This window comes from Lissotriton helveticus, chromosome 12 (genome assembly GCF_964261635.1).
Source record: "Lissotriton helveticus chromosome 12, aLisHel1.1, whole genome shotgun sequence".
NCBI lineage: Eukaryota > Metazoa > Chordata > Amphibia > Caudata > Salamandridae > Lissotriton > Lissotriton helveticus.
Genome location: NC_136073.1, coordinates 829,220,446 through 829,234,419, shown reverse-complemented (window position 1 = coordinate 829,234,419; position 13,974 = coordinate 829,220,446). Strand labels below are relative to the sequence as shown.

The 13,974-nt window shown below is 43.5% G+C and overlaps 1 protein-coding gene across 1 annotated transcript in view; it reads left to right on the top strand.

The window, feature by feature from the left end:
* LOC144798981 (serum amyloid P-component-like) overlaps window positions 1–10,454 on the top strand; it is a 52,752-nt gene extending 42,298 nt beyond the window's left edge. Inside the window, exon 2 of the mRNA XM_078670122.1 lies at window positions 8,715–10,454. Within this exon, the coding sequence (XP_078526248.1) occupies window positions 8,715–9,310 (596 nt within the window). The 3' untranslated portion in view covers window positions 9,311–10,454. The remainder of the gene's footprint in view (window positions 1–8,714) is intronic.
* The last annotated feature ends 3,520 nt before the right edge of the window (window positions 10,455–13,974 follow it).

Sequence of the window (13,974 nt, the reverse complement as noted above, 5' to 3'; positions counted from 1 at the left end):
GTAAGGAGGGCAGGGTGAGACTGTCCCAGGTGGAGGACTGCTTTCAGACAGGACTTGTTTTACAATTGGTGGGTATTTTGACTTCTAGTTTGTCTCAACCCAGCAAAATGGGAAACATCCTTTACAACGCCACTTTTACCACGCAGTGCCTTTACGACGCAACGTTTACAACGCAAACCATTACAACGCATTGCGCTGGAGGGCGCTCTAGGATAGGGAATAAGTTTAATTTACTATCCAACACCTTCCCTAGTGCCCACGGGGACTGGAGTTGGAATAGTAAATTAAACTATTCACTATCCAGCACCCCAAAGCGCTATGCGTTGTAAAGGTTTGCGTTGTAAAAACCGCGTTGTAAAGGCATGCGTGGTAAAAGCATGCGTTGTAATGTCATACATCCCAGCAAAATATATCACAAACATGTGTTTCTGAAGGACAGAGAGAATATATGGTTGAAGGCCTAATTCCATTGCCTTTAGAGAGATAGAAACTTTACTGGGGCACACTTTTCTGAGAGCCCAATTTCGCGTTCCCCAAATTCTCCATACTGGTTTGAATGACTGACGAACAGGGACTTCTGACTATCACTCTTTTAAGAGTTAACATCGTCATACTGAAGTGAAAAACAAATAAAACAAGAATACATGTATTTCAAAATCAAAAGTGCCAAAGTAAAAGCACAGAAATGTGTCTGTGACAGAGATGCACTGGAAACAATTCTTATATCATTGAATTTGTTTTAGTTTTTTGAAATATGTTGTAACTTCTGCAAATAAAAGATACTTCTATTTTCGACTTCTGCTATTTGCGACTCAAAATGTTCTTTAAATATTTGTCACTTTGTCTTTGAAATAATAATTAGCACCTTAATATTTCAGCTTCATAACTCAGTGTTTACAACTAACCTACAATGGGTCGACATTCATATGGTGTAAAGGGTAAAACCTGTGTGGGTAGTCTAGTCTTTTGTGGGGTACAGGGGTATGATCTAACCCTGGCAGGGGTGTAACACAGGCCCCTGCATGACATAACATGTGTATTTGTAAAGCGCACGTTCACCCAAGGGTATCTGGGCTCTGAATAACAGATGTGTATTGCTACCCAACGGTACTCGTTTTATCGACCTCAGAAGAATGAAAGGCTGAGTGGACCCGCCAGGATTTGAACCTGTGACCATGAGGTGGAACACAGGCCCCTACAGTGGATGCATACACTAAGCCACCAGATCTGGCATCCCCTGGGGCCAGTGAGGCCCCTAAATCTTTCAGAGTGGCCCCATTCCACCCAAGGTCTATGAATATTTGTGAGATATGGGAGACTCAGGTGCCCTTCTTCACATTCTGTAGGGTGGTGGCATTCAGTTTACATTAGGCCACTGAATTCTGGACTGGTCCAAGGGCGGTCTTCAGTTAGCAGGCATTGTTAGCTGATTTTATAGATTTGGTGCTAAGTTAACTACTTATGAATGGTTTCGAAGACTCTACTACCCATTTTCCTTCTTTTTATCAGGTGGTGTCGTTATGGACAGGACGATGCACTGCGCCCTGGTACTTCTCAGCATCCTTGGGAGCATGCAGTGCTTTGTACAAAGAGGTACGGGCAAGCTGAAGAGCTTCAACGTTGAGTGCTTTTATGAGAATTTAAATCATCTTATTTTTTTTAAGGTGTTAATGCAAACCACAGGGCATATTTCATCAGCTAGAGTGATGACCACACAGTTCAGCTGCTTGTTCTGGGCATTCGTGTGGCAATTACTGGGCATTGGCAGGCTAGGCAGTATATCTCATCGATTGACATGAATAGGGTACTATTTGCTGAAAATATTAAACTTGAAGGAAACTTCCTGGTTTAAGTGCACTGTGGTCTTCGCACCAGGGCTTAATTTGGACATAAATAAATGCCAGGGCCCTCCTCAGCAGGCCACCGCAGTTTGCACCACCCATTGCCTCTGCCAGCTCTGCCAATGACATTCCTACATAACTGCTAAACATCGGCCGACTACAAGTCTGACAATTCAGACTGTTCGAGGCCCCCAAAGCTATAAGAATGGCTTGGGCGGCAGCTATTAGTTGTTTTTAATGTATAATGAATTAAAACTGTTATTCTGCTCATGCTTAAAATACATAAACAGCGCCACCATGTGGCAGCTGTCCCAGGTGCCGGTATTGACATTAAGTGCCGTTGCTGAGCACCAGAAACCACCAGCTCAAATTATGCACTGCTTCGCACAAGTGATACAGTATTGTAGTCCAAATACTTTTGGACTAACAAGGCAGGGTTCACATGTTCCCATAGGATACTTCTTTATTGTCCTTGTTGGCTGGAAGAGCCGAAAATGGTCACACAAGACTATCCGGAATGTACACAATGTAGCCATAGCTCTGAATGATGCTATAGAGGCAATAGTGGCCCCGCAGGACATAATTCAGAACTATATGCCACACACTAATCCCGCAATCATCAATGGCTGAGGGCCGTCAAGAAATACTCCACTAGCTCATACCAACCATCACACTGCACTCTCTCCAGGCCCCCCACCAACACACTCTAAGAACACTGAAAGCCAATACCATTGCTGCATTGCTCCTTCCTACACTCCATTTTATGCATCATGAAAACTCTGAACCTAAATCCCTGCTTTTCCCATCTTGTTTCTTACCTTCTCGGAAAACAAACCTTACACCTGAGGTTATATGTTATAGAACCAACTCATAATATCTCTCTGATTATCTTTCTTAGATCCTGATCGTCTGTGCTAACTAAAAGTTGCCATTCTTATCGTTAGGGGTGGGCATAACTCGCATAAATTATTGTAGCGTATCACACAAAATGACTGTAAAGTTATGCAAGATTACGCTGACTTATGCAAGGAGTTTAACCCAACATACATTACCTAAGCACAAAATGCCCCCTCACCGGCAGATGCATTTTGTGGTAATAAAATAAAGGGCCTCCTGTGGCTCCCAGGGAACTTGATTGGGTAGGCCCTGAGGTTGGAATTTATCTTCGACTCCTGGACCTTGTTGACCAGATTACGCTTGCTCAGATTTGTACATGGCCTAATTCAAGAAGCCAACAATGAAAAATAGTCCTATATGATGATGCAGCATAGTAGGCTATCTACGATCACTTTTCGCGAACTTGGAAAAAATGGGCCTGGGGTTTGATATACTTGAGGGTGAAAATATTCTGAGGACAAATGTTCTGAAGGGTAGAACTACGTGAGGGCTCCGCAGCTGCTGACAGATGTTATCTGGGTTCTAAAAGTTCTGTAGCCCATTCTTTGGAGTACCTTGGAATGGGGGTCCGGTCCCCTTATCATCATCATCATCAACATCTTTATTTCGGCAACATATTGCCATAAAAGGTACAGAGACATTACATCGAAAACGACTAAAAATTGAATGTTTATGAACATATAAAACCAATTTACAAAATGAGGATCAGCCTCAAGTGTATGGACATTATTATTGTGATAAATTTTACAGTTTGACAGGTGTCATACATCCCCAGCTAAAAGATATCTTCTCTTATGCCAGACTATCCCCAGATATTTAGCTAGTGCAAAAACTGTGTGCCCAGATAAGTCAGCACAAAAACAATATATGCAAATCAGTTTCCTTCTCAAGTATACAACATGGGCAGTGGCTTGGCAAGGATTCGGCCCATTTACTAGTATAGGCCCTTATCCGTGTCAGGTCCCGGACAGGCACCTGGCGGCTCTATTCTCCTGCTTCGGGCTGGTATTGATCTTGGGTAGAGAATCATCTGATCCAAAAAGAGGGTTTTGTAAAACAATGGTTGCTGCATTTGCACTTTAAAAATGCCGCAATTCAGGAAGGACCTCGCGACCGGGCTCTTCGACAAGAGTAATGCGAAATTACTCCAATTACATCTGCATAATTAAAATTTCGCTCAGACCTACTTATAATATTGCTGAATATAAATGTAAGCTCACCACTACTAACGCTGATGTAAATATTTGTGTGCAGGGTCTTATAAGTAACTCCTTGAAGAGAGCATATGTTGCTTCTTCAATCACTGTTAAAAGCTCAAAGATTCGTTAAGATAATGTGCAAGCAACATATTATTACTATATTTAAACAACAGATACAGGATTTGCCACCACTGTGCAGCAATTGTGACCAGATATTGTGCCCAAGAATCACACCAAAAAGTTGGGGCTATACCTCCTGGTTATTACCCTGTACGGTGTACCCCAATAAAAGTGGTATTAAAGCAGGTTGGATCTGGTTTCTAAACTTGAGTAAACATGGGAAAACTAGTCTTAAGTTTACATTTTCTGCAAGATGAACTGATCTGACACTCTGGGGAGTTCATACAAAACGCAACAAGTATATCTGTATAAATCAAGTTCACCCAGAAAGATATATTGGTGCTGAAGTAACAGATGTTTATTGTTACTTATTTTATCGACCTCAGAATGATGAAAGGCTGGGTATCGAACCTGTGACCAAAAGGTCAAACACAGCTCAGGCACGGTCGCTGATTAAGAGATGTGTTAGCAAGGTTAAAACTGGCCACAGCAAACAAAGGTCCACTCCTTAATTTGTAAATAAATAAATGAATAAATAAAAGTAGTGGCTAAACTATTTCTTAGTAGCCAGCCACCAGCTCTACTAAATGCCAGAGTTGTGAATATCAAGGCTGTTTGTTTGTTTGTTTGTTTGTTTATTTGTAGAGTGCACAGCTGCCCCAGGAAAGGGGCGTTCTGGCGCTAATAGCAGCAAAAAGGAGAACCACTGAGAAAACAAGCATTGGAAATGCAATAGGTCTCGCATTAGAAAAGTTGGAGCTATTGGTCTTGTAAATGACAAATATTTTATTTATTTGTTGGTTTTTAAAATAGCTAAATTGATAGCTTTGTCATTTACAACGCCAATAGTTATAATTTTTGCGAATGTGACACCTATAGCATTTGGAATGCAACATGTTTTGTATTTACGTGACTTAGATGGCAGCTCTGGTCGTTAGGCCACATCTCTAGAGAGCAGGAGAGTGCAGCAGGGGAGAGAAGCACAGCAATGCAATAGGTCTCGCATTAGGAAAGTTTGAGCTATTGGTATTGTAAAGGACACATTTTTTATTTATGTGCTTGTTTTGAACATAGCGAAATTAATAGCTTTGTTATTTACAATGCCAATAGTTTTATCTTTTGCAAATGTGACACCTATTGTAACACAATATGTGTTGTAGCACTGAGTGGTGTGAAGGTGAGGGGGTGTGAGGGTGAGGGGGTGTGTGGGTGAGGGTGAGTGGGTGTGTGAGGGTGTGAGGGTGAGTGAGGGGGTGTGAGGGTGAGGGTGTGTGAGGGTGTGTGAGGGTGAGGGTGTGTGAGGGTGAGTGAGGGTGTGTGAGGGGGTGAGGGTTAGGGGGTGTGAGGGTAAGGGTGTGAGGGTGACTGAGGGTGTGTGAGGGTGAGGGGATGAGGGTAAGGGTGTGTGAGGGTCAGGGGGGGTGATGGTGAGAGGGTGCGAGGGTGAGGGGGGGTGAGGGTGTGTGAGGGTGTGTGAGGGTGAGGGTGTGTGAGGGTGAGGGTGTGAGGCTAAGTGAGGGTGAGAGGGTTGTGAGGGGGTGTGAGGGTGAGTAAGGATGTGTGAGGATGAGGGGGTGGGGATGAGTGAGGCTGTGTGAGGGTGGGTGAGGGTGTGTGAGGGTGAGGGGGATGAGGGTGAGGAGGTGTGAGGGTGAGGAGGTGTGAGGATGAGGAGGTGTGAGGGTGTGAGGGTGATGGGGTGAGGGTGTGAGAGGGTGTGAGGGTGAGTGAGGGTGTGAGGGTGAGTGAGGGTAAGATGGTGTGAGGGTGAGTGAGGGTGAGATGGTGTGAGGGTGAGGGGTGTGTGAGGGTGAGGGGCTGTAGAAGCAAAAAGGCAGCCATCTGGAATCTTCCAGATGATGTAAGAGCTGCGCCGATAAAAATAGGGGAATATATTTCCCCACTGACTCCTATTAAAACAGTTAATTTTAGGCAGGAGAGAGCATAAATAAAGCCATTGTTTGCTTTGAAACTCGGGAATAACCTGTCTGACTCGGGTCTGTTGAACGGTGCTGCTTTTGCAAGATAAGGGTGCATGGGTAGGAAGTGGCTTGCCCAGAATCACAGTTTAGTGTAGAGGGAAGCCGATATTATAAGAGTTGTTATACTCCCATGTAATACACTATGCCGTTTTAGGAGCGTGAAAGGGCACTCTATGAAAGGGAAACGAGAACCGCGCCCTCTGTGCACCAAGTAGCATTTTGGTGCGCACGTGGTTGCGTGAATCGGGCGGACAGTGCTTCAGTAACACACTCGCAAGAAAGCAAAAAATAGGGCGAAATTCTATTATTTTATGCGAGACATGGCGTCTAATATACATAAATTGTGTTTAATACATTGGTGGAGTCTGGCCACTCTTGTATAACCATGCTTTTATGGAGTGAAAGTTTAGAACAGTGCAGCCTAAAAACAGCTTTTTTACGCAGCAAATGAAAATTTTTCTGCAAGGGAGCAGCTAAACGCAAGCAAAACAAAGCGAAGTGAAGTGTCAAGCTGTTTTATTTGGGGTAGTACCGACGTTGCGGCCAGCAGTGGTTCCAAAACATAATTTTAAGACAAGTCTTACACAAAAGCAAACTTAAAACGGTATGAAACTAGCACTCACAAGACAATGCATAAACGATGCGATAGTAAGATGGATAAAAGGTGCACAACCTTTACTGAAAAGCAAATAGGCTTACACTTAATTATTTTTAGTAAATCAACAAGAAAATAAAGGAGACCAAACTACGAAGGCAGAGAAGGGGAGGGGGGAGGAGAAATGCGACACGGAGTACCGACGTTGCGGCCAGCAGTGGTTCCAAAACATAATTTTAAGACAAGTCTTACACAAAACCAAACTTAAAACGGTATGAAACTAGCACTAACAAGACAATGCATAAACGATGCGATAGTAAGATGGATAAAAGGTGCCTAACCTTTACTGAAAAGCAAATAGGCTTACACTTAATTATTTTTAGTAAATCAACAAGAAAATAAAGGAGACCAAACTACGACAGAAGGCAGAGAAGGGGAGGGGGGAGGAGAAATGCGACACGGCGGGCAGGGGAGGGGGCGGAGCGGGGAGAGCGGCGATGAGGGTGTGAAGCAGCCGGGGCCTTTGAAGTGAAGCTAAGCTTCACTTCAAAGGTGTGGGAGGAGTGCGGCTGAGGGAACAGATGGCGATTTGATGATGTGCACGCGCATTTTAGGTCAATGCGCTTGCGCATTGACCTAAAAGCGCACGGGCACAGCACCAAATCGCCCAGTTGGGTAAAGTCTGTTTAAGTCGCTATAGTCTCGCTCTGCTCAATGCGCATGCGCATTGAGAGGCGAGACCTAAAAATTAAAGAACCTACAGCGAAGGGAAGAGATGTGTCTTAATTGCTTTACGGAATGCCAAGTAATTGGTCAGGCCGCGGATGGACAGAGGGAGAGAGTTCTAGGGCCAGATGTATCAAGATACACTTTTGCTATTCTATAATAGCGATTTTTAAGGAATCGCTATTTGAGAATTGCAAAATGGTATGTATGTAGAAATTCGCTATTTTTTAGAGATTTCTTAAAATTCCTTAATTGCGATTAGCAAATTGCTAATCGCAATAAGGGAATAATTTCCCATTCATTCCTATGTGCAGGGAGGCCCATAGGAATGAATGTGAAATTATTCTCAATTTGCAATTAGCAATTTGCTAATCGCAAATTGAGAATAATTTCAAGGGTGCAGGGGTATCCAAAGGACACCCTGTTGCACCCCTGAAATAAGCATGGGTGCACATGTGGTGCACATACATGCCCTAAGGGCATGTATGTGCATCACATGGCACTTTGAAAAATGCAAAAATTGGCATTTTTCAAGAAATTCGCAAATTACCACCAACTTGAAGTTGGTGGTAATTTGCGATTCCTTAGGGACAATTAGCAATTTTTTTTTGCATCATACATTGCATTTAAGGAATCGCAAATTTTGCGATTCCTTAAATGCAATCGCAAATTAAGGAATCGCAAATTTTGCGATTCCTTATTTTGCACTGAAATTTGCTACATACATACCATTTTGCTCAAATGAGTTCGCAAACGCCGAAATTCTGCGTTTGCAAACCCATTTGAGCTTCATACATCTGGCCCTTAGAGTCTAGCTGCCAGAGTGCGAAAGGAGCGCCTTTCTTTGCTGTCTTTATTCCAACCCAAGCTGCTTTCTTCCAAAGCACTACTCTTATCTCTCTTTATCCAACACTTGCAGGTTCTTTTTCATCATTGCTTTCTCCCTTTGCCACTGTTTTCCTATCCGTCTTCCCTTCCTTTTTTTCCCACCATCCTGCTTCTCTCTCTCTTGTTCAGGCCCAAAGTCTTAAAATGAAAAATAAGTCCAGTTGGACAATAATGAGTGTTGGTGACAACTGGCACAAATTAAGCACTGTCGGTCAGTTACATCATTACGTTAAATTCTCATGATCCCACCTGGGTCTGAAGCACATCATTGTTTCCTCCTCCAATGCTGGTCCCTTTGCATATAATGTGTTGATTCTTTTAGATGTCAAGGCTAGAGGTTTTGTAATGTCATTTCCAGTGTGGCCATTTTCATGTTATTTAATGTTTTACAAATTGAAAAAATCGTATTGCTTTTTGGTCAAAGAATCTTGGCAAATGTGATGACTGCCTCCTTCTTTCTCGACAGACATGGCCAAAGATGTCTTTGTTTTCCAAAGGGACACCAAGAGCACCCACGTGGATCTGCAACTGAAGAAAAACGCAACCCTGCGCAGTTTCACACTATGCTTCAGAACCTATACCGACAAAGCGTGGCCTTATGGCCTCTTTGAGCTCGTAACCCATCCACCCTTCTATTCTGAGATCACTGGGTTTAAAAGCAGTGCCACGTCATACATACTGACAGTGGGGGCGGACCGGGTAGAATTCAACGCACAAGACAAGATCAACCAGTGGTTGAATCTGTGCTTCAGTTGGGAATCGGCAACGGGGACCGCGCATTTATGGGTGGATGGGAAGCGACTACCAAGGCTGGGCCTACAGAGAGGATACGCCATGAAGCGGAGCGTAAGCTTTAAACTAGGAAAGAGAAGGACTTCATCGCCCTACATTAATCAGTATGTTGGGGAGATTAGTGATGTCTACATGTGGGACTATGTTTTGTCATTGGAGGAAATCCGACAGGAAAGGGGTGCTTACAGTCAATTATCCACTGGAAATCTCCTGAGCTGGAGAGACCTAACATACGACTTGGTCGACGACGTAGTTGTTGAACCTGTTTAAATCTACTTATAGTTCCAAGAAAATGAGATGACCATTAGATGAAATGTATTGAATACATATGATCAAGTGACTTTTGGAGGGTTGGCCTTTCTAGAGAGCCAGGTTAGCCATCAGATACAGGCCATGGTCCTCTGGAAATTCCCACGTCTTCAAGTCAACAAGCCCGCCATTGTTGTTATGATTCAAGAGCCTTATTTGTAGTTTGGTGGCCAGGCTCTCAAACTCCTTGAGTGGCACCGACACCGCCACCACTAGCCCGGCAGCAATCAGATCCCCAAATCAAGAGTTCTCTAATTGCTTGGCAAAGTATTTCCTCCAAAAGTACACAAGCCGACACCGAAGATAGCCCTTTCGACATAAATTCATTACTTACTAGAAAGCACCCAAGGCAGAAGTTTGTTTCTGAGAAACTTAACAGAATGTCCATGGTCTGCCCTTTATTTTCTTGCCCTGGACCACTTTGCTTCTTATACTAATCGCAGGCAATAAAAATGAAGCCCATGACATGTGGTGGATGAGTCTCCAGCTGAAGGTTACCACGGTGGAGCCTTCAAAGGCTGCACTTGGGTAACCTAGATGGTCCCCACCTCTAAGGGAGGAAGAAACTGCTGCTTTGTGGCAGTTCTGGCCACTTATGACAATACTGTGTGAGAGGCAGTGCCAAAGAAGCACCTAAAACTGACCGGATGTCTGGTTTTCTAATTTGGATAGGAGGGGGAGGGACCTACTGTAGCATGTTAAGTAAGACTAAGGGTTCAATTCACAAAGAGAATCCCCTCTTTGGCGGTGGCCCTATAGTCATAGCGGGGATCCTGCACCAGTGGTGGACCTCCGTACTGCAGTTACCCATTGCGGATGTCCCGCCACAAGTGTGGAGGCCCTTTGTGAATCAGACCCTAGGTTGCTGTTCCGTCTAGTGTCACGTGGCATGCAACAAGGTAAGCCGCAGAAGCTCGGTTCCTTCAGGTTCAAAAGGGGGTGGTGATGGACAGAGTATCTGAATTAAGCAGAACACTCCTACCCAGTCAAAAGATCAGGGCTTTATCCATCACCGTTTTTTAGCTCACTGCACCATCCCAGTTCAGAACCTGGCTACATGCAAATTAGTCTGACCCTGGCCCAGTGCATCATGGGAACAGGGCAGACCAAACTACCAAGCCAATTCTTTACTGGAAAGGAAACAAGCTTCCGGGGACCGGTTTCTGGCATTACAGCCGTCTTCGGCCCGGCTTGCTTGAATCCTGATGGTGCAGTGAGCAAGGGACTCACATCTGAGCATACCCTTCCACACTTGTGGTGGCCAAAACGATTCAAAAGGGGGTGGTGATGGACAGAGTATCTGAATTAAGCAGAACACTCCTACCCAGTCAAAAGATCAGGGCTTTATCCATCACCATTTTTTAGCTCACTGCACCATCCCAGTTCAGAACCTGGCTACATGCAAATTAGTCTGACCCTGGCCCAGTGCATCATGGGAACAGGGCAGACCAAACTACCAAGCCAATTCTTTACTGGAAAGGAAACAAGCTTCCGGGGACCGGTTTCTGGCATTACAGCCGTCTTCGGCCCGGCTTGCTTGAATCCTGATGGTGCAGTGAGCAAGGGACTCACATCTGAGCATACCCTTCCACACTTGTGGTGGCCAAAACGATTCAAAAGGGGGTGGTGATGGACAGAGTATCTGAATTAAGCAGAACACTCCTACCCAGTCAAAAGATCAGGGCTTTATCCATCACCGGTTCCTTCAGGTGGCATTGGTTTTCCTTGGTGAGTGGGATGGTTGTTGGTTGTAAGTGAAGTCTAGTGTGAACAACACATCTTTGCACATCTGTGCAAACCAGGGAGACAAATGGGAAGCCGGTACCTTAAAACGCATTATGGATAAAAGGAAACAGTACAGATATTAGAAAACATTCCTTTTCTCAAACTCCAATTCCCAAGGAGATGGTGGGAGCTGTGAAAAGTAGTCTCTCTTGAAAAAATCAAGTACTGTACACAAGGCTGAGGTCTTTGTCACACTTTAGACAACCCAAACAGTCTCTGTAAATGTAAATGTAGGTGTACTTATATAGCGCAAACCTGTCACCCAAAGGGCATCCTGGCGCTTGCTTAGGGAAGCCGTCCTGGTATTCCCCTGTGAGAAACCCCGGCAGGGTGTCCACAAGGTGAAAGCCAGGCATCCCGCCGCGAGGGGCCGTAGTGGAGATTAAGCAAGCTATTGCCCAGAGTTGCAGAGTGTGACCCCGTGATTCGAGTAGGCACCGGAGCGAGAATTGTCGAGTCCGTGGAATTTTTGAGCCCGAGACCCGCCTATGCGCGGGGAATCGAACCCTGGTCCACGGTCGATCTCAACTTCCGGGTCTGCCGCCTCTAACCACTGAGCCACGCTTCTCCACTCTCTGACCAGCTCTGCTTGTGTAGCCATCCTGGGCCACTGATAACACTCTCTCAGTTGATACAACTTCGTTCGGTTTTAAACATTAAAAGCATAAAAGTACAGACATCAAATAAATTACATAGTTCTACACACTTTACAATAATATTTATAAAAATGGGTAATATGATAATTTATCAAGCAGAAAAAAATCATAAAAAGCGGTCACACATCAATCACAAAGGTTTTTTCTTGAACGGTATAAGATATAGGTTAAAACTCTAAAACAGACCTGCTGAAATCTGATTTTGTAAAAAGGTCGAGGCTTGTCTGCACAATCTAATCTAATTTTCCTTAAGTATAGGTCTAACGAATTTAGTTCTGGGGGCCCTATGAAAACTGCAAACAAAAACATAAAATGCATCATTTCTTGTGGGCTATTATTTTCACATGGACATGGGCCCAGTGGCCTTAACCAATTGTTGGAGCGTGGGAATCAGACAATATGGAAATCCATGTTTATTCTAAATCTAATTAACATTTATATTTGCTATCTGTTAAGTATAAAAGCTAGATAAGGTTGCAGTCCTGGCTCAGCTGTTAATAAGGAGTACCACTTGTTGGAGACTTTCTGTCTAGAACATGGGTACTTGTAAACATTTTCCCGGAGACCACAAAGTACCATCTGTGGTGTGTCCGAGGCCTGCACTGATGCCAGGAGGGTGGCGGTAGGGGGTCTAGGTGGGCCAAAGATTGTGTAAGGAGGTCTAAAAAAAAATAATAAATGGGCGAGCATTTATTTGCAGGTTAATAAATGCTTGCCTGTTTACTTAACAATTTTTTCTGAATATTAGTGTTCAGCAATTAAAGAGTAGCTTGTGCTGCAGGTCGAGGAGCACTGTTCAATGTTAACTTCAGACAAGAACATATCCAGCATATTACAATAAAATGCTAATGATTCTCCAAGTGTTTTTGATATTGTTTATTGATTCTCACATGCATGGTTAAAGAGTCCCTTGTGGCTGCATGTTGGCAAATAGCCTTAATCAAAAACAAATGTCATCCAACCGTTCTTTACAAGAGTATCTCAGTAAAAGAAAATTGATGCACAATCACTTGTGTACTCTGTGTAAATTAAGATGTATAGCCCTAATGTTTGCCTCTTTAATAAGGAAGTGAACGCATCCGCTAAGCCAGCTATATCCAATCATATATACCCAATGAAATGCATGTTCAATTTATCTAAGCTGCACAGCTGAAGACATTTAAAGTTGTTATTCATTTGTATTTCGAGGTTATAACCACTCACATTACAATAAAAATCTTACTGACATTTACAGTGCTGTATTGCTATTGTTTGATTATGAGCCATTAATAATTATTGTTAGCTGCGGATCACTCCAGTGTTTTTGTCTTTTTTCTTGTGTTTGGAGCAGTTCAGCAGGATCTTATGCATTGTAATTTTCGCCAACTTTGTTGCAGTTCCAGTCACTTTCCTGCTCTTTACGTTTCTCAGTTTACACTATTTTAGCAGCTTGCACCCTTCAAAACTGCATGCCAATAAACATTCTTCTTCATGGTTTAGCAAATCTACTTGACCTACAGAATGCTCACATCATTAACTGAAACATTATTGCACCGGCCATAGACTATTTTTTTTTAATAATGTTTATTGTTTAGTTAGTTGAAACCATAACAATTTAAAACAAGTAGCAAAAGCACAATATTACGATAAGCAGTTAAAAGTAGAAATTTAAGTATGAAATCATCATGGACTACTAAATTATTACATTAACCTCTTCCATGCTCATGATGGCCCCCGGCTGTCATGAGTCACGGTGGGCGTGAGCGCACGATGGCCGGGGGCCGTCCGAGCCACGCCCAGGATTGGAATGTCCCAGCACAGCGGCGGAATTCGCGCCTCAGCAAATCGGTTAATGTCCTGCAGCCATTGACGAAATTGATATGGTTTCAACAGAAACCACCTCGGCATTCACACCAGTTTTGGACAGACAACAAACACTAAAACAGCTTCACTTTTGAGGACTTGAATGATATAAAATACACTGAGGGTCCTAACAGCATCATCGCAAAGGATCACTAGCATCCCCAGTCTGGCAGCAACTGACTACTGCTAAGTTACCTACAGTTTTTTTTTAACCTAAATATTCCACTCTCCCATTCCACATTCTAACACTGACCACTACAACATTCTTAAAAGTAGTGGGACACATCACCTCTTCTTCAGAAAATTAAATGATGAAAACAATGCACACATTTTACAAATCTA